Source organism: Gouania willdenowi, chromosome 7, assembly GCF_900634775.1.
Source record: "Gouania willdenowi chromosome 7, fGouWil2.1, whole genome shotgun sequence".
Classification (NCBI taxonomy): domain Eukaryota; kingdom Metazoa; phylum Chordata; class Actinopteri; order Blenniiformes; family Gobiesocidae; genus Gouania; species Gouania willdenowi.
The window spans coordinates 22169649-22191453 of NC_041050.1; the positions used below are offsets into that span (position 1 = coordinate 22169649).

At 40.2% G+C, this 21805-nt stretch overlaps 1 protein-coding gene across 7 annotated transcripts in view; it reads right to left on the reverse strand.

Moving 5' to 3' along the window:
* mbd6 (methyl-CpG binding domain protein 6) overlaps positions 1–21805 on the reverse strand; it is a 41186-nt gene that overhangs the window by 16428 nt on the left and 2953 nt on the right. For all 7 annotated transcript variants that reach the window (XM_028451940.1, XM_028451937.1, XM_028451938.1 and 4 more), the window contains 4 exons: positions 18580–18682; positions 16616–16787; positions 3986–6295; positions 1401–2368 (listed from right to left, as the gene is read on the reverse strand). In XM_028451940.1, coding sequence (XP_028307741.1) covers positions 1401–2368; positions 3986–6295; positions 16616–16787; positions 18580–18682 — 3553 coding nt within the window. The remainder of the gene's footprint in view (positions 1–1400; positions 2369–3985; positions 6296–16615; positions 16788–18579; positions 18683–21805) is intronic.

Below are 21805 nucleotides of genomic sequence, written 5' to 3' on the forward strand. Positions count from 1 at the left end.
ACAGCCCTACTCAGAATTGATGGTGTTTTACAAAGGACAGATGGACATCTGCAGTGAGCCTGTGACAGGCAGCCGCTAACACAAAGAAAGCAGCACAGCTGTGTGTCCATGCACTGGGGAGGTGGGGGGGGAGCGGAGCATACTTCTGCACTTTGAGCACTTAATAATTCTTGTGTCTTTGGATGTGCTGTGTATGGGCACACAGACATGTCAAAGACACGGCACCGCAAGGGATAAAATGTGCACTACAGGCGGTTCTACGATATCTGGGATTTGGCAGATTGTCATCATGTTTTAATTCTTCACGATCTAATATTGTCAAATCGAACACCCTTACTTGTAGTGTGATCAAACTGTGGCTTTACATTGTACATAGTATGAAAATAGTTGGACATCAGTCTGACCAGCATGGATAGAAGTCTGAGCTTCGTGTGAGTTTGATTTAACAAGCTGCAGCTGACGCGCGCACCCCAGCACACAGCTGCACCTCCGCGATGCAGCACCTACTCTCCTCCCAAGGAGTGGAAGGCATGGATAAAATATAATGAAATGTAATACATTCTGTCCCATCTAGAACTGGTACAGTTGTAAATGGTGAACATATTAGAAATGCCAACGGTGAATCCTTTGGTGTGCTTGTGTTACCTCGCACCGCAGACCCTGTGACAGTGTCAGTTTGAATAAATTCTTTCTGGGAGTCTCTTTTGCAATATTATGAGTCTGTGTGGTGGAAATTGTAACTAAGTCCAAACTTCTAGTTTCACCTTCTCAGGGCGCTGCACTTATTCCAGGTTCAGGAGCACACAAGAGGAAAAGAACTTAAGCCACTGGGAGAAAGCGCTTCGGGCTTGAGTGTGTAACTGGGATGAAGGCAACCAGTGAATGACAAGAATAGCACAAAGCTAGAAATAGACACACTGCACAGCTTTTCTGACTTGCGAACATGAGAGAATAGAACCCTAAAAGACCCATCTATTAACAAAAAGGCCATCCAAGCACATTTGACATGCAGCTGTTTGTACACAGATGAATTGCATTAAATGTTTCTGAAAAATGTGTTCTGAAAAACTGTTACGACTATTTGATACTGACTGTATTATAACCTTTTGGTATTCTGTCATTCTTATGGTGGATTTGTGATAGATAAGGATGATGAACTTCTCTCCTCAATGAATCTTTGCTGAATGCAATGCATAACACAAATGTCATCTTTCTCTGACACTGTCCAGGAACTTTAGAACAAGAACAAGTCTCACAAGTAATCTGTATCAAAGATTTTTCTTGAAAAACAAGCAACGGTAAATTGGATGTGTTACTTTAAAAAACAAGAATAAAACTGGTCAAGAAAAACAAGGACAACATTAGATTAGCTGAGGAAACACTGGAGATAGAGAGCCTACCTGAGGTTGGCTAAGTTGGGTTTGTGTTGCAGGGGTTAACTGGGTATTGGATGAAGGGTGGAGCTCAGCAGAGCTCAGGGCAGCAGTGAGCAGGGCAGGGCTGAGAGGCAGGAAAGTAGCGGGATCAGGGAGAGCGGCAGGAAGTAGCAGAGACTGCAGAGTTTGAACAGAGCCTTCAGATCCAGCTGGGATGGGGAGAAGGCCTTGGGTGACCTCCAGTAGCCCTGGCCCTGTTAGTGTAGATGGGTCCAGAAGACCAGAGGTCTTATCGAGAGTGAAGCTTTCCAGTGTGGTAGGAATCTGCTGTGAAGGTTGGACTTCCAAGCTGACCTGGCTTAACTGGCCCATTGCAGACAGAGGTAGCAAAGAGGGCTGCTGTTGCCCCAGCAACAAAGAAGCCATAAGAAAGGCCTGAAGACTGGGTTTTTCAGTTGGTTCTGGTTCTTGGGCTGAAGTTGAAGCTGTGAGTGGGTTCACCAGACCAAAAAAGTTCAGAGGCAGTTCTCCTTGGACTCCACTTAATGGGAGGAGAGGGAAAAGTGGGTTGTTAATCTGTGGTTGTTTTTGTTGATTATCCTGATTTGGCGGCTGCGGGTCTTGTTGATGTTGCATCAGCAGATCCAACTGCTGCTGCGGATTTTGAGGTTGTGTAGTGACATTAGCAGGGGGAACCTGCGTGTGTTGGCCTCCTAGCCAAAGCCCACCGCACGGTAATGAAGCCAGGACTGCAGGATCTAAAAGAGATGGAAACCCTCCTGTGGAGGACAGTAACTGAAGCAACTGCTCTTGGTTCATAAATGGAAAGGCTTCTGCCAGAGGTAATGGTGCAATTGAGTCAGCAACAGCTGGAGCAGTGAGATGACTGGGATTCTCCTGGCTTGAGAGGTTGGTGATGTCTGGACTTGTGGTTACTGAAGGCTTCATTATTGAAGAGATCTTTGCATCCACATACCCTGGCTCGTCTGGTCCTATAAGAGAGACAGGAGATGTTGATATTTGCTACCTCATTATTCATCAAATTTAACCAAATCAAAATATCTACAAAGTGTTTGTAGTGTTAACTCTGCTATAACATTGTGCAATTAAAATACCAAAAAAAATTCCCCCCAAAATCATAATGTAATAAAATAAAAAATAATTAAAATCTTCAAAACGATACTGTACTAGTAATAATAATAACTAGAACTGCAAGCAGTTATGAAAGGGGGCCAAGCAATCCCGCACGACTCGGCCCCCAGGTTTTGCAGAACCCATGGAAGTGCGTCACAAAGGATGACAGGCTTGGGGCGAGTGTCAGGACACAAGCCAACGTGTCATTTGCTGTGAACAGGTGGATATGAAGTTTTGGAAGATGTCATTTAAAATGTGAAAGTTACAGGCCAAATTACGTTTGCATCCATTAGAGCACCACCTAGCGGTGCACTTTTTAGTATGGGTGGTCTGTGTGGTCTTCTATATCTACCCTGTAAATTTCACAGCCCTCAACACAATAATTCAGCTGAAATAAATGTTTGTTTATTTATATGTTATGATGTAAAAAGCCACACCCCCTTTGAATAATCACAAAAAACTTTGAGATATGGCCTTGGTAAAAATCGGTCTTGCCATTTAAGAGATATAAATATCCCATATTTGCAGCGCCCCTAGTGGCCTACATTATTCAACTTTGGCGCATACCCTCACAGTCACATGACAACCAAGAATCTCAGATTTGGTGTTCTTAGCATTTCTTTTGACTGAGATATGCACCAGATCGCGTTTTTATAGCTAGCTAGAAAAATTTGCTCGTAAATAATTTATCAACTTTAGATCAGGTCCAACTGAAGACTCAATGTGCCAAGTTTCACGCTGATTGGACAAAACCCCAAGGAGGAGTTAAAAAAAGTAGGTTTTCCAATTTTTGCAATTTTGCTGCGACAAGCCGGAAATGGGCGTAGCATAGCCCAGGTGATTCAATGCTATTCAAGGAATCTGTGGATATGAAGTTTTTAAATGTGCAACAAACGGTGTGGGAGTTATAGGCCAAAACGCTTTGACCTTGGTTATAGCGCCACCTGCTGATGGACATATGCGAGTTTTTGCGTCCAAGGTACACGGGGTGGGGGGGGTCAGGACCCAGCCCCAAAGGGCATTGCCCTACCTTGCACGATTTAGCCTGCAGCACCACTTTTACCGGGGGAAACAATAAAAATCCTTACGATTATAATAGGGCTTCTGGCACAGCTGGTCCTAGGAACCGTTTATGCTTACATACGCGGTCCCCTGGCCCCGCGGGCTTGGCCCCCTAATTAAATATTAGTATTGTATTATTCTAAATGGCACACATACTTGTTAGTTTTGATTAAAACATTTTTTTTATTTTGCTTTGCAACATACAAGACAAAAAACAGGAACAAACAATGCGATACCCCGACAGCATACAGTACACCAGAAACGACATTTACAAATCCTTACAGTACTGTACCGCTTAAAACAATTTTAATGTTTCTGATTTAGAATTTAATTTTCTTAGTATTAAGTTTTACAAACTGTTATTTCTGAAGATTAATGCTTAACTAAAAAAAAAAAAAAAAGAAGATCCTTACCTGAACCCTGATTTCTGAAGGAAGATGTCTCAGGATCAGTTGTGTGGTTGGATGAGCTGGCTTCTCCCTGTGGTATAGTTGAAGAGGCAGCGAGAAGGGCGAGAACATGGTTGCTAAGATCCAGAGGTTTGGGGGACAGAGATGTCCCTGTAGAAACATTGGCTTGAGAATGGCTGGGATCAATTGATGGGGACATTCGGTTTCTATTACTTTCTTTTGCCAGAGTGTTCTGTGGTAAAGATGCCTGGGAGATAGAGTCTGTTGATGGATGCTTTTCAAGAGGAAATATCTGCTGAGGTGGGCAGCAATTTAAAGGTGAGATAGGAGAAACTCTTTGAGGAGGACTTTTGGTAGACCGAGGATGAGACAGAGACTGCCCTGGTGTCAAAAGGGAGTTTGGCGAATGTGGCAGTCGCACCAAAAGGAGAGGATTAGTGTTATCTGATTGGCATGTTGATCGGGTCTGTGAACACTTGACTTTAGGATGAGATGCTAGAGAGATTGGTGACAGTCTGAGACTGTGTTTATTAGTGTTTTCACTTCCATCAAATGATGCAGATCCGAGCTGAGCTAAGGCAGTATTGGATTCAGGGGCGGTGGCTTGTGCATTCTGCACACTTAGCAGGTGTAACAAAGCAGATAGAGGCTGAGAAGGAGGATCTAAGCCCAGAGGGGTTGCTGCTCGGCCAGTTGTGAAGTCCAGAGGGTCGTTTGAGCGAAGAGGCCTGGAAAGGTGTGCTGTTGATTGAACAGCATTGAGCTTAGGTATCTGCCCAGACAGGAGCTGATAATGATTATCCAACATGACAGCATTCTGGTTCTGCCCAGCTGAGGTAGAGGAGTGTGACATGGAAGGAGGAAGGGAAGAGGAGGAAAGGTTGATGACTATAGCAGCATCTGGCAGTGGGATTTTTTGCTGCCCGGTAGCCAGCCGATGGGTGTCTCTCAGCATGCTGAGCACTGAGGGAGATCGGTGCCTCTTTCTTCTTTGTGGATTGTTACGCTCTGTCGTGGGGAGGAGGCGAGTTGGGGAGGAAGCCAGAGACTGGACCACAGAGTGGGATGGATAAAAGGGTATGATGGAAGTTGTTGTGGGAGGGGGTTGGGGAAGCCTAGTCGAGGTGTTTGGAGGAAGAGAGTGGCTGTTGTTTAAAGTGCTGTTTGTTACCTTTGATGTTCTTTGCGCCTGTGCTTCTTTTAAACCCTTCAGTGTGGAAGGCAAGCTCCCAGCATGGCTGCTCACATTTGAGCTCTGTGCCTGATTTATCTGGTTGGACAGCTGAGCCTTGGCAGCTGCAGACAGCAGGTTGCTTGCTGGGAAAGACATTGTGTGTGGTAGCCTTCCCTGATGACTCTGTTGGTAATGGAGAAATGGCCCTGTAGAGTGCAGCCCCAAACTTGTTGATCTAGGAGAGGATGTTGGAGTCACAACATTCTTTAAGGGCTTTGAGGAGAGTGCCTGTGAGTTAAAACTAATTTGGTTGGTCAGAAAAGAGTGGTTAGCAAGGTTTGGGAGATGGTGATTATTCGTCCTGGCGTTGCTTAAGTTTTTAAACTGCTCCTCCAGCTTGTACTTTGGGAAGTGGGGGCTGGGATTTGGGGAGCCACTGGGAAGTGGGGAGTGAGGAGAGGATGAGGCAGATTTCCTCCTCTGCGGCAAGCTGTTCTCTATCAGCGCTCCACCTTCTAAAGAGGTTGAGCCTCTGGCAGGCTCTAACAGGGAAGAAGGAAAGACTGAAAGATGGTGAGACTGCTGGCGAGGAGACCCACACATGGGATGTATGGAAGGGGAAAGGGAGGTAGATGGAGGGACAGGTGACCCTCCCACAATAACAGAGTGAGTATGATGAGTTTGAGCTCCTTTTCCTCCATCACCAAGGATTAAAAGGGGAGAGGGGGGAGGTGACAAAAGGGTTCCTAGATGAGAGGATCCAGGAGTCTCTGGACTTTTGGGTGTTTTTTTACCTTGACTAACATTCTGTGATGTGGGTGTATGGGGGGACTTTTGTGTTGTGCTATATGCTGGGAGAGAAGGGATGGAAGAAGATATGGAAGTTACTGAAAGAGATGTGTGGCTAAGTCTTCGTACAGCATGGTCAGAGTTTGTGCCTGTGTGAAGGACAGGAGAGGAACCATTGTAAGAGTGAAAAAACTGGTGTGAGGATTTGGGGCTGGAACAGGTATTTGGGTGAAGGTTATTGTGGGGTCGTGTTGTCAGAGGTTGCAGTTTTTGATGGTAAATTCCATAGACTTCCTCATGCGCAACAATTTCATTCTTGGGTACATGGCTGTCCACATGGAGGCTTCCCTCTGCAAATAAACACACACACATACAAGCATTACGGTGGGGGGGATACTTTCACTCAACTTTAATACTTGAGTGAAAGTACAGATACGGCTTGTCAAAAAGTACTCCAATACAAGTAAAAATATCTTAGTCAACATACGACTTAAACCTGTATTATGTACCTTTTTTGTCTTCATTTGTTAAAAAAAAATCCATAATCACCTTTGAGCATATTGTAATTGAAAGTGTTCTGACAGGACAGAGTCATTTTGTAGCATCTCTTTGCCCTATATATGAAGTTTAGAAATCCAGGAGTGTGACGTGACCTTTCAGCCAAACAGTGATCTTTTTACAAACAGAGTACTCCATGAGCTAGTTTAGGGTGTTACTATTGGCTGCTCAGCTAAAGTCGATGTGCGTGCCATTCATGTTCTCTATAGTAAAATACAATGGCAGACATTCCAGCAGGAGAAGTCTCCAACGCGGAGTGCTAAAGTGCTAAAGCATTTACATAGAAATGTACTGCAGTATTGGAAGCACCGATAATCAAAAATCCTGAACATAATTTTGATCATTATAAAAGTGCGATTAGAAATACACTGATACCAAATCTGTAATGCTTATTTATTCAACAATACATATAGAATAACTACCAATACAAAGCGCATGCTACAGGGCAGTGATGTAGTAACGGTTAAGGAGGTGTCCCTTTACCCAAACTGCTTGTGTAATTGCTAAATGTAATTGTAACAATATTTAGGTTTGTGTTAAGAAACACATCCAACTAACAAAATCACTTTTATTCACAGGTTGAACAAAGGGCCACTCAACATCTCACACACAAAAGGCAAGTCAGTTATCCAAGTCAGCTACATTCACAACCACAATTGTTTCATATTGACAAGAAAGCTAATTTAACAAACACCTGCATTTCTATCACAAAAAATATATATTTTCAATACGTGTAGTAATATTTTTGCATAAACTAAACAACTGATAATGAAATGTTTTGTGTAACTTTTTATTAGTCTCTTATATTTTAGTCAGGTATTCAAAATTATACACTTTTGGAAAATCTATTTATATAAGCAATCAGAAAAACAATCTGTCCAATTCCACTGATACCTATTTTGCCACTGTCTAAAGAGTTTTGTTAATATCTTGGCTTCTAAATGCTTTTATTTTGACAGCAAAACTACCATTTTCAGGGCCAAGGAATCCAATAATATCAACATAAAAAGGCTAGATCCAACCATCAAATAGTTTGATCAGACATGAACGTTCTATGAAGGTAGTGTCCATTAACATTTTTAAAACCATCAAATGTTATGCAGAATTGAATGAAAGTAGAGGCTATAACACCAGAACAGTAACCAGAGACAATTTACAACCCCCTGATAAAGAGATCACCCATGAAGCAAAAAATATATAAGGCAAGGCAAGAAATTGAAAGAAACGAAGGTTTTCATGAATGAACACCTGACAAAACAAAACGCAAGCATCGCATGGAAGGCACGCCAAATAAAAAAAGGAGGAAAAATTCTGAAGACGTGGACAAGAAACTGCAGGATTTATATCACACCACTGGGAGAAGAGAACGGAAAACCAATCTTCATCAAAACGATGGAAGACTTGGGAAAATACGAAGGATCCACCTAAACAACAACATTACTGATGGTAATCATGGACATGGACCCAGATCAATATCAATCAACACTGGAAACAAGACTCAGACTGTGCTTACTTTTCGGAGACTGAATTCAATGTGGCACTGTCAGAAACTTGGCTAAATGAACAAAAAGGTATGAACTTCACGATAAAAGGCATTACACATAAAAGATAACAATGAAATGGAGAATGTGTAACAGTAAAAATAACGAGACCAAAGGGGGAGAGAACAAATTAATCTGTTGTTTGTCTCCTGATTGCAAAATAGACATATTTAATGAGAACCTAACCAAAATATTAATAAATGACATCTCCGACCATTTACCAATATTCACAATATTTAATACTAACGACAACATCCACCCAAAAACACACGTAAACACATGCAAAAAAAAATAAAAAATAAAATACATTATATAAAAAATATCTTAAAGACAAAACATTGAAAACAGAACTACATCCTATGGAAATTACAACAAATACTACATACCAAATCACTGAAGATAGTCTATTCTTCCCTTATTGGGTGACATTTAAATTACTGCTCAGAAATCTGGGGTAAAACCTACAAAATGTATCTTGAACCTTTATTTAAACCTAATAAAAAAAAAGCAATTAGAAATATATATAAAGCACCACACAACACACACACAAACAAACTAATTGAAAAGGCCAAATACCTAAAACTGCAAGAAATATCACACTACAACACACAAATTCTCGCATTTAGGGCCTCACTTAAAACACTCCCATATCAAATACAAAAACGTTTCATATACAAACAAACTACTTGTAAACTAAGACATAGTAATGTGTTTATACGATAAAGGGTTTAATCAAACATTGGAAAACACAGCACTGTCAATACAGTAGCTATTAATAGCCTTGATGCAGAGACAAAACAAGGAACTTCGAAAGACAATGAAGTTTTCTTTTGAACTGGAGGAACGTAAACAAAGTCGGGGAATGAAATCTGCAGGGAACAAGGACGACACGAACAACAATGGAGAGGAGGAATGAAAAAAGACAACACTGACGACAGATGAGAATAAATCCTACAAGAAAAAGGACAAAAAAAAAAAAAAAAATGAATTGTGTTCAGAACAACCTAAGACTGTTTGACCAGAGAGACAAGCTTTGATGTAAATTTTCTGTGTACAAAACAGGGGACGGGACTTGGATAATCAAACTGCTTCTCTTGTCTCCTTTTTCGGCATGTACAAATAAAAAAAAAAAAAAAAAAGGAAACTTCTGTGAATGCAACCATGTCGGAAATAAACTGAATGAATAAATAAATAAATAAAATAAAAAATAAATCCTTTGCTCTTTGCCCAAATAAACCATAAATCAGATAGCTGGGTTCCAAGGGCAATCAACCAACATTGCTCCTCATGACATAAATGGATTTAATCTTTTAGGCAACCAACGAGTCTTTACATATCGTCAGATTTGTCACTGTTCTTGTCATCATCAGTATGATACTTGCTCTGTGTCCCCTCATTTTTCTGACACTCCCTGCCACACTGGCAAAGATCAGTGCAGGATAGGCTCTTTGTTCCACAGGAACATCTGGCAGAATAAGAGTGTTTTGCAATGACAGCTAAACATCTCAATAATAGCCTTTGTAGCTGGAAGGGCATCTGTCTTAAACAGTTTCAGCTGGCCATCGGACTCCTTGTGGTAGCCATTCTGCAGGGGATCAAACTGAGAATCCTGCAATGCTACCCTGTTCCTACACTCTGTCTTGAATATGGACTCTCAGGACATGTTGTCACAAAGCTCCAGGGATAGGAAGTAGCTTTTCACTTTCTGCCATATGCTTGCAGCAGAGATGCCATCGCAGTTCAGAGATGGACTTGATGTAGATGCCTTTCCATCATAGAATGAACCATTAGGACAGGAATTCAGGTGTGGCAAGGCATTAAGGATTTTTTTATTTCAGCCACCTTCTATTGAATGTAGGTACACCTGGTTCCATGGTGGGCGAAGATTCCGCATTGGTCATTAATGTTTCAGTGACAAGCCTCTTCACCAATGGCATTTGAGATAGGATTCTCTGTGACACCAAGCAAGTTGCCAAGTGTGAGTGTGTGTCATGAACTGATAACACAGAGAGGAATAGACCCACATACAGGACTCAGTAACAGACAGACAGGATGGTGTTATTCAATCTGATTGCAATATACAGACAGAGGTTACGCTTTACAATTAGCATCAGGACAGGCTGGTCCACAGCACAGACACCTGAGCATTCACACGATGCTGTGCCCAACACTCTTTACTCTTCTAACTACAGTAAATCAGAATCAGAATTGTTTTAATGGCCAAGTACAGTTTTTAGCACAGTACAAGGAATTTGTCTTGGTAGTCGGTGCACAAAACAAAAAACAAAGAAAACAAAGAACAAAGAAACAACCCAGTAACAATAATAGTAATAATAATAAATATAAAGGATGAGGGATAAATAAAGGATAGAGAATAAAGGATATATCAGAGGGAAAGAAGCTGTTTTTGTGTCTGGAGGTTCTGGTCCTGATGGACCAAAACCTCCTTCCAGAAGGGAGCGATTGAAACAGTTTATGACCGGGGTGGGAGAGGTCGGCCACAATCTTTCCTGCATGCCTCAGAATCCTGGAGGCATACAGGTCCTGGAGGGAGGGCAGATTGCAGCCGATGATCTTTGCTGAGTGGATGATACGCTGCAGTCTGGCCTTGTCCTTGGCCGTAGTTGCAGCGTACCAGATGGTGATGGAGGAGCAGAGGATGGACTGGATGATGGAGCTGTAGAAGTTCACCATCATCTTTGTTGGCAGACTGAACTTCTTCAGCTGCCGCAGGAAGTACATCCTCTGCTGAACTTTTTTGATGAGGGAGCTGATGTTCAGCTCCCACTTGAGGTCCTGGGTGATGATTTTCCCCAGAAAGCAGAAGTACTCCACAGAGCTCACTGTAGAGTCTCCCAGGGTGAAGGGGGTGAGGGGGGCTGGCTTCTTCCTGAAGTCTGCTATCATCTCCACTGTCTTTAAAGAGTGGAGCTCCAGGTTGTTCTGGCTGCACCAGGACACCAGCCGGTCTGTCTCCCACCCCACCTGTAGTCTGACTCATCTCCATCAGAGATGAGACCAATGATGGTCGTGTCGTCTGCAAACTTCAGGAGTTTGACCGACTGGTGAGAGGAGGTACAGCTGTTGGTGTACAGGGAGAAGAGCAGAAGAGAAAGAACACAGCCCTGAGGAGAACCAGTACTGATGGTCCGGGGAGCAGAGGTGGTTTTTCCCAGCTTCACGTGCTGCCTCCTGTCAGACAGGAAGTCTGTGATCCACCTGCAGGTGGAGTCCGGCACGTTGAGCTGGGAAAGCTTGTCCTGAAGGAGAGCTGGGATTATTGTATTAAAAGCAGAGCTGAAGTCCACAAACAGGATCCTGGCGTAGGACCCTGATAAGTCCAGGTGCTGGAGGATGAAGTGGAGAGCCAGGTTTACAGCATCGTCTACAGACCTGTTGGATCTGTAGGCGAACTGCAGGGGGTCCAGGTGGGGGTTGGTGATGTCCTTGATGTGGGAGAGCATGAGGCGTTCAAAGGACTTCATGACCACAGATGTCAGAGTGACAGGTCTGTAGTCATTAAGTCCTGTGATCCTCAGCTTTTTTGGTCCAGGAACGATGGTGGAGGCCTTAAAACAGGCTGGTACGGTGCATGTCTCCAGTGAGGTGTTAAAAATGTCTGTGAACACTGGAGACAGCTGATCAGCACAGTGCTTTAAGGTGGAAGGAGAGACAGAATCCGGTCCACAAGCCTTTCGGCTTATAAGTCTCTTCACAAATCTCTCTTTGATGGAGAAAGGTGTCTCTGTGGGAGGAGGGAAGGAGATAGCGGAGAGAGCTTCTGTAAGCAGCTCTGGTGAGACTGTAGCTTTGATGTGGTGGGTGAAGGTGTTGGAGTGAGGCTGGTCAGAGGTGTGAGGGGGGATGGAGTCAGGTCTGTCCTATCTACAATAGAAGTTATTCAGACTGTTGGCCAGGCAGAGGTCGTTTGCAGCAGCAGGGGCTCTGGGCTTGTAGTTGGTTATTTGCCTGAGCCCCCTCCAGAAAGCGTGCGGTCCAAACTCAGCAGCAAACAGACATGACCCTGAAGTTGCCTTTAAACCCCAAACACAATCAGAACAAAAAGCCGGTGAGCACAGCTGTGCTCCAACGCACACTCCCACTGTCTGACACACTAGTTCAGTATAGCATCAAAAAACATCATTGACACACAAATTAGGCCTCTTAACCATTGATGTGAGGTGGGCAACATGCTACAATATAATTTTATCAAAAGCAGCTGTATGTGGACCAGCAGAAAAAACGTTCGTCAATGTGCAGCCGGCTGTGCGCTCAGAGCCAAGGAAGCATCTGCAAAGTGCAAAACAGATGCACAAAAAATACTTATTTTTTTGTCGAAACCAGTGTTATAATATGATCAGCAGGAGACAAGTGAAAGATTAGTACAGTAATTTTTTTCTTCGATTTAAATGTTTATTTTTTGATTGAATAATAAAGACACAAATGTACCACCCATAATATGGCCCAAATACAAAAAATGTGACTTCAATAAAACAACAACAAAACATTTTCAATCAAAGAAAAAAAAGCATTAAAATGCAATTATTTGGGTCTCAAATATTTTTTTGCATTTGAACACTTTCTTTGATTGGAAATATTTATTCTTGATTGAAAAGTTTTTTTTTTTGATTGAATAATAAAGACAAATCTATCTCCATACTCGCTGTCCATGGAAAACATGCTTTCTGCAGGTTTGTGGTACCTAACATCAATTGAATGTTCATCCCCTAGTAAAATGCATGTGTCATTATTGGATCTTTCAACAGTTTCTTCAAAGGGGACATATCATGGTTTTAAATCCTTCCTTTTTAGATATAAATCATACAGTTATGGTCTATATAAAGCGGAACTGCACTGCTTGGGTCTGAATTCCTCATTATTATAGCTCCCCAGACCCCTTTTCTGATGTGCTTCTAAGAGCAACTCGTTTTGGTGAGGTCTCTTTAAATGCAAATGAGACACTTCATACCCCGCCCCCTCTCCAGGTTCAACTCCACCCTGCCCGGCCATTTTTGTAGTTTGATAGAAGAGATATGGCTATGTAGCGGCGCAGAAAAAGTTTATTCACACGTTATTTACACAATGTCAACAACGGAATACTTGTCCATCCAGCTTTACATGTTTGAGCCAGAGTCTGACCCGGCGGAGCGAGATGAAAATGAAGATGATGAACCTGCAGAACCCTAACAAGTGAGCTAACACAAGCACCGAGCTAACGCTAGCGCCAAGCTAACGTCACGAAATGCATTTTAATACAGTCTTTTCAGAGACAAAAACGGCAAAATGAAATGACTAATGAAAACTTTAGACTTAAATTAAACCACGTAGGCCATATCATCAAGGATCTAAAACGAGCACACAGCGCTAATGAAGACGGTGCAACTGCTAATGCTAACAAAACAATGACAGGGACGTCTTATCACACTTTTTACCGTTGTTTACAGCTTACCGAAGTGCTCTGTTCATCGTCTCCAAATATAGAAGGAATTGAACCCTCAATCAAACAAAGTCTTTCGGCAAATCCTTCTTTATACTGGCGAAGGTTGCTGAAGCAGTCATCCTTGAAGTGCTGCGCGCACACAAAAATGACCTTACCCACAGATGTGGGTACATTTTGGTGAAAAGTAAAACTCAACCAGGCACTTTGAAAAGGTTCTGATGCTGGGAGACGGTGTAATGAAGCGTGTGGGTTACTACATCCAACAACCAAACATTTTGATTTCTCCTCTCGTAACTTCTGCATCCTGGAGCTTGGACTACAAAATAAAAGCGAGAGATAAAAATGGCGGATTGCTCGAAGTGTTGGGCCTGGAGTCGATGTCCTAATTTGGCAGTTCCGCTGACGTTATTGTTCAAAAAACGTAATAGAGAATCGAAAAATTGAAACAGATTGAAAAATATGACCAAAACAGAATATAAAGATATCAACGGAGTACCTGAAGAGATTAATTTGAACTTTTCTGTGCTTCTAAACAATCTAAATATACATCAAAATGCATTTAAGGGCTAAAAATGTGGATTTAGCATATGTCCCCTTTAAGAGATTTCCCAGCTGTGACTGTCCTCACCTGATAGAGATTCTCATCATCAACTTTCTGACAGAAGAAACATCTTTCTTTATCCAGTGGACTTGTAATGGACTTCGTAAAGGTTCTTGAAGAGCCAAATGTTGATGAACCTAATTTATCCATTTTAGTGCTTCCTCTTTTCTGATCACATTTCTTGGCAGTGTCGTGGACAGTAGCTTTTGCTTGAGCATGACTGTCTCTGGCACGTTGGATATTGGAAAGTTAGTTGCATTTTCATAGCAACTACGATGGTAAACTGCCTGATGCGTACAGTGTTTTTGAACAGTTTTTTTTACTGGCCTCCCCCCTCTTGTCCTGGGTGCATTAAACCGCCTAAACCACCTTAAACACCGTTTAAACTGCCAAAAAACTACTCAAATCATCACTGACTCCTAAACACAGAGCCAGCAGTGCCCGCTTAACTTTGCTGTCCGTCCGTTTCTCGTGTAGGTGAAACTGATCACATTTTCATGGAGCAACGGTGCTCCATGAAAATGTGATCAGTTTCACCTGCTCAGAGTGTTTGAAGAACATCTCATCAGTGCTACGGAAAATCCGTCGGAAAAGGTTGTTCTGTTGTTGTGGATGAGACCATTGATGCCAGGATTGTAGAGTCTTAAACATCGTAGGTTCATGATAACTTCTTATTTGACTTCTGTCAAATATTCTTGCCCCTAGTGGTGAAATAACTGATGCATCCTTGTGTCCATTTATTTTTGTGTTATCATTACGGTCTGGAATGATGTAATCATTTAAATTAGGTTAATTTAAATTAAGTTTATCAAAACTTAAACAATAAACCTGCTCAGATTCAGTAAACCATTAATCCCCAAGGGGAATTTGGGTGACATTGAGGTTGTTCTCATATCTTCATATGACAATTAAAAAGGAGCAGTCAGAACAAGAAGACAGTCATCAACACCCCCAACTAGTGCAAATAAACGTGACAACATAGAAAGGACCCACCCGTGCTGCGGGAGAACGAAAGGAAGGATGAGGTAGTGCGGCGTAAACACCCGGGGACTGATGAAAAATATGGTTTTACTTGAAATTAAATATTGTAATTAATGTAACGGAAACAGGCGTGGGACGAGCGTGCAGGATTTATTTTACTCTGCAAAGGAATCTATTTCCAATGTAGCAAAGCACTGTTACTTGAAACAAAATTGACTTAAGTTAAAAGTAAAAGTACACAAAATACCTACTCAATTACAGGAATGAGAGTAAATGTAATTTGTTACTTTCCACCCCTGCATTTATGGCTATGAATGGTACTAACCTCACTAAATATAAAGCATCACAATTGCTTAAATTAACTCACTCAGTGCCATTGACGAGATAACTCGTCATTTCAAATCCAAACGCTCAGTGCCATTGACGAGATAACGACATTTGCGTTTTTTCACGGGGATTACTAGAAAACACCCTGGCGGAGGTCCCTCGTCAATATCTAAGCTGTGGGGTGTTGTAGTGACCAACTGTGCCCTGAAGATGGCAGCAGTGCACCTTTAGATGAGAGATGATTTTTTTTTTTTTTTTTTTACATATATATAAGGAAACAATGTTCAGATGTTAGATTTGTTACTAAAGCAAAAGAAATAGCTTTAAAGTCACAGACAGGGTTTTTTGGTTTTTTTTTACAAAAAGGCTTTTTTCTCACCTTTTTGCTCTGAAACTGAAGATTTGTGTAAATCTTGCTCTATTCAACGGCTGATTACAAAAGAACGAAATGAGCCAGAAACAAATTGTTTTTTTGATGAAAGTAGAGGCTTCAATCTTTCAGAATCTGGTGTCAGATTTCAGATAGTCAGAGTAGAAAATATTCTGTAGGTCTTTAAAATCAGTCAAAATGTTCAAAAATGGCTGGCACTGAGGGGGGTAGAAAATCTGAAAATGGCTGGCACTAAATGAGTTAATATTAATGCTTAAAAAAAAAAAAAAAAAAAAATATTTGCACTGACATTTCAACAATGCACAGTATATCATGTAATAAAATAGTAAAGATGTTTAACTTGACCCATTCATGTATACATTGAATAAATATATACAGGCCTATAACTGAATGGGCTGCTGAAAGGGTCAAATTAATGAAGTGCAGAGAAACTCTGTGAAATGTGAGCTGACAGACAAGCTGAACTCATGCTGCTGATATGCAGTCGTGATTTTTGGAGCTATGTGGGGGCACCTTTTAGAACTTCAGTGAAACTTTGTTCTCCTTGTCAGTCATGTTTTATTTAAATACTGCCTCCGCTCTGCATTCAACTTGCTCTGTTGACTCGTTCGGTGGTCAAATAAAAAAAACTTTGTTGACAAAGCTCTGTAGGGGAAGTAAACGCCTCTGCAACATGGTCAGTGATGCATAAATCGTACAACACAACAAATTATAATAAAATTCGTTGCCAACGCTTTTAATCGTCGATTTTTACCGATTGGCTGTTGTTACCCTGACTATCTGGCAAAAAAAAAAAACAATAATAATAATGTAAAAATATTGAAAACTTACCTGGATGATTGAAGTTAGTGAAGGGAAGCTGTGAGGCTTGCATGCTTCGACAAAGAGCAGCCATTGCTACTACTTTCCTGCGGTGATTACAAAGTTTGGTCATATCCTGCTCTGCTTTGCCTAACAGCTGGTTGTGCTGTTCCACCATCACATCCACAGTGAAGTTAAAAACCTGAATAATACAAAATATTTGGGACAACAATAAGAAACTTTTACCCTTTTATATAAAATCTAAATTTGTTACAGGACCCACTATTTGGGTCTCATAAACGACAAAAACAAAAAAGGGTAAGCAGAAATAATGTAGAGTGATGACAGACATTCAAATAATTAATATATGTAAATATGATCGTCTACCTGTATATTACATTGTTCTTTTGTGCTTTTGTTTTTCTTTGACACTAGTTATATTCCATTATTATTATTAATATTATTGTCTTATTTTGCTACTAGTAATCTTGTCCTTGTTTTCTTCTCTATATTTATTGCTGTATCAAATCCCACCAAAACAAATTCCTTGTATTCTGTAAACTATAGCTGGAAATAAAATTATGATTGTGATAACATGAAATGTTTATTACGTCTTACCGAGTAATCAGATTCACACATCACGGACCAGAAACAATGTTTTAGAAATAAGAAAATAAAAGTGTTGCCTTGTTGTCAAAATATTCTTCTATAGCAGGGGTCACCAACGCGGTGCCCGCGGGCACCAGGTCGCCCGTAAGGACCAGATGAGTCGCCCGCTGGCCTGTTCTAAAAATAGCTCAAATAGCAGCACTTACCAGTGAGCTTTTATATATATATATAGATTTATTTATTTAGCTATTCTTGTTTAAATCACACTTACATGTAACTTAGAAATGACAATACATATATATAAACACTTAAAATGTAAAGTGTTTTTTGTGTTTAATACATACTTGCCAACCCTCCCGATTTTCCCGGGAAACTCACGAATTTCAGTGTACCTCCCGAAAATCTCCCGGGGCCACCATTCTCCCGATTTTCTCCTGATTTCTGCCCGACATTGTCCGGGCGGACCATCCTTCACTGAGCGTCGTTTCCAGCCGGACAATAATAACGATTACACCGCATAAGAAGAGGAAGAAGACTCTTCTTCCTCTTCTTATGCGGTGTAATTATATCATTGTAATAATAATATTGTTGTAATAATAATAACGATTACACCGCATAAGAAGAGGTGTAATCGTTATTATTGTCCGGCCGGAAACGACGCTCAGTGAAGGATGGTCCGCCCGGACAATGTCAGTGAGGAAATCGGGAGAAAATCAAATCCAACCATGTGTAGGGAAGTGTTTCTGTTATGGTTATAGCCGTTGTTGTATAGGCTATGTTTAATTTTCCTTTTGTTGATTATCTTTATTTCAAGCATACATTGCATAGATTGATGGATAATTTATGCAATGTATGCCTTTTTTGTTTAATTTTATGTTATTTATTTTATTTATTCTACTACTACCACCATTTACCATTTGCACGGGTACTGTGGAATTTGTTCTTTACTTTATATGTGTTTTTCAAATAAAAGAACACTGTGAAATTGAATTATTTTCTCTTTAAAAAGCAAACTCCCCCCCCCCCGCTCTTTTGAAAATGAAAAATGTGCACATAGAGAAAATATAAAAATAAAGTGTTGCATATTGATATTTATCTGTTTCTATATATATTTATTGTGAGAAATCATTGAGATGATCAGTGTTTCCACAAAGATAAATATTAATTATTAATAATAACATAGAGTTAAAGGTAAATTGAGCAAATTGGCTATTTCTGGCAATTTATTTAAGTGTGTATCAAACTGGTAGCCCTTCGCAATAATCAGTACCCAAGAAGTAGCTCTTGGTTTCAAAAAGGTTGGTGACCCCTGTTCTATAGCGTATGAATTGACGAACAGCCATTACTTATTTTAGACAGTAAACCAAGTGGTGGAGCAGATTTACCTTATGGATGATAAGTGGACACTCCAAACCACATTTACAGGTGTCATCAGTCAACAGATACGTCCTGACTTCATCCAGAGTGGACAGAGTAGTGCCACTGGGACTACAGGGAAAAGAAAGCATGTTATGGTAGGGACAGAGCTGACTAATCTAATTCAGTATTTAGATTTTTTAAAAATCAAAAAGAAAAAGAGAAGAAAAAGAAAACGTTAAAAAAAAAAATCCTAAATAGACAAATATTGTGCAATCTTGCTTTCAAAACCTCTAGTGAACAGAAATAGTTAATCAAGCAAACATCAGTGTGTCTGTTGCTGTCATATTGTATCTCAATCTGACAAATTCTACATTCTCCATTCTTCATTTTTCCTCCTCTATCTTTTTTCCCAATATTTATTATTTTATTGTTGCTGTTTTTGCACCAACCACCAAAACAAATTCCTTGTATTGTGAAAGCTATACATGGAAACAACTTTTTCTGGTTCCGATATTGATAACAATTTCACAAATAATTAACTGCAACAAATAGTATTCACAATGGGGCCTGATCGCCCGTCTGCACTTAAGCAATTTTTTACGCATCTGCAGTTATGCACATATTCTCTCACGCAGACTCCTGACACGCCCAATGCGCGTGAACCGACCCAATGCTGTAAAATAAATCTGTGAATGAAGGCGGCCTGAAGTGCTTCATTCAGTGGGCCATGATGTCATTTCTTAGGGGATGTTTGGAAATCATGGAACCTTGACTTTTCCTAACACTTGTAATTATTATTAAAATCCATGAAAATGATAAAGCACGCTTAATTTGAAAGGCTTTCATTGAAGAACAATGTAAGAGGTTGAATTGATAAGACTGTTACACTGTGGAGATCGACCATAATTTTTCAGTCCGAGCCATAGTTAAAATCTCTTTTTTTTTTTAAACTGACCCATTGGCTTCCTACATAATAAGCTGTTTCAAATTTAAAATGTTCAATGCCTTATGGAGCTGAAGTGACCTGAAGCCGAGCATAATTTCTTAATACGAGTCAAACCATTTCAGGTATTCATTAATCAAAGTGCATTACACCATCCTCTGCATAGATGACATGCTTGTTTCACTTGATATAAGCTTTTAGAGTGATCAAACTGTGGCTTCAGGTTGTATATCACATGGAAATAGTTCGACATCAGCCTGACTAGCACGGACAGAAGTCTGAGTTTGATTTCACGAGCTGCAGCTGACGTGCACACAGCTGTGCCTCCGCGCTGCTGGAACCACCTTCCACCCAGGAAAAGGAGTGGACAAAACAGCTAAAATATACATGAATCGTAACATTCTGTACCATCTTGAACTGGTAAAGTTGTAAATGTTAAAATATTGAGCCATTAACACGCCCGACAGTGTTAGTTTGTATAGATTCTTCTTTTGCAACATCACAAGTCAGTGTTGTGTAAATTGCAACAGAGTCCAAACTTCTAGAGCAATATAATGTTTCACCTTCCCGGGGCGCTGCACTAATTCCGGGTTCAGTAGCGCATAGTAGGCAAAAAACTTAAGCAGCCAAGCCAGATTTGACAGAATGATAGCAAAGATTGCCATCTTGTCGGCTATTTCTCCAAGGAGAAACACTGTCAACAGAAATACAACGTTCACTATTGCAACAACACATCACCAGTAGGGTAAAACTAACCTGAAACATTGTTTTACAGGGTTTTGTTGGGCTTTATTTACATAAGAGTAGATTCTACTGCATTCCACCAGGCAGCCGCACTGCTCGGAAACCAGTTTTTGTTTTTTTCATTTAATCTTTTTATTGAAATCCAAGTACATAGGGAGGTCATTTATAACAAAGTATGATAATAGCAACATCATATTTACAGACATAACTATAATTCACACGATCGGAATGCAGTGGGAACTAATCGCCGGTAAATAAAGCTGAATAAAACTCCAGAAAACAATAACCAGGAATAAATAGCTGCTCCCTGGGAAAGATAGTAGCTCTAACAACTGGTACAATGATAAAACTTGGTGATATTACAGCCTGTACATGCAGTACGGGACTGCATTTGTCTCCGGAAAGTTTCTGGGTTTAAGTATCACCTGTATGTGAACAGTTAGCAAAAACCAATTAATTGATTCTGATTACATTTTCTGGAAATATTGAAAATGGGAGAGGGAACAAGTAATTAGATTTTTTGGATGATCCGGATCAATATCCCAAATCTGACATCTGGGTGACAATGTTTATGAGGGACCGTTCTCACAATGCTTTTTAGTTTTTAAGATCACTTCAAAAGTTTGTCTTTGACTTTCATGAATAAAATTTTGTGCAGTTTGAGTTTACATTCTCACAGAAGGTTGCAGGTTTGACACCACGTCTAGCCTTTTCAGGTACTAGCATTAATCAAATCTGTAGTACTTAGGACCTTTTAGATCCTAAACGAAAATGTTTTTATACACATGGAGACAAATACTCTTCTTTCGCTTTCAGTTAAAAAAAAAACACTTTAAGAATACATTATTCATTATTTATTAAAGTGAGATAACTTCTTGTTTGTTAGACTGCACGCTAATGGGAGAAATCAAATCAAATAAAAAATATGTAGGGTTTCTTTTGGCATTATTTTATTTTAGCTTTTTTTAAATCCGATTTTGCACACCCATGCCAACGTTCTCAGTTGAAGCTACTGAAGCATTCATTCATTCATTGAGAAGTATTTATGAGTCAAACATGACTGATAAAGCACTTTGCAACCAGATACAGCAGGGAACCTGATACTGCTGTCACAACTTAATCAAAAGCTAATAATATTTTCATAATAAAAATGTACTAAGCTTGTGCAAGACATAAAGACATAAAAAAAAGTGTAAGAAAACTATGGTTTTAGATTTTGTTTTGACTTTTCAAAACTTGGTGTAACTTATCAAATAAGAAATAGACTTGTAAAGTACACCAGACAAAACTTCAGCTTTCATTTAAACTGTGTGAATATAGAATGTTCTTTTTAAATGATAAAATTCTCTAATTCAGTTGTTCTCAAACTTTTTTGGCCCAAGGACCCCGTTTTTCTTATTTCTAACTCCAAGTACTTCCTTTGTCCGTCTTCACCATTTTGCTCAGAATTTTAAGAAAAAAAACAACTATAAAACATAATGATGGAATGAATGAGTGATAACAGACGTTTGAAAAAAATCCCCTTGTAAATAAGAAGGATGAAACAATATGTTTCTCGAGTCTTT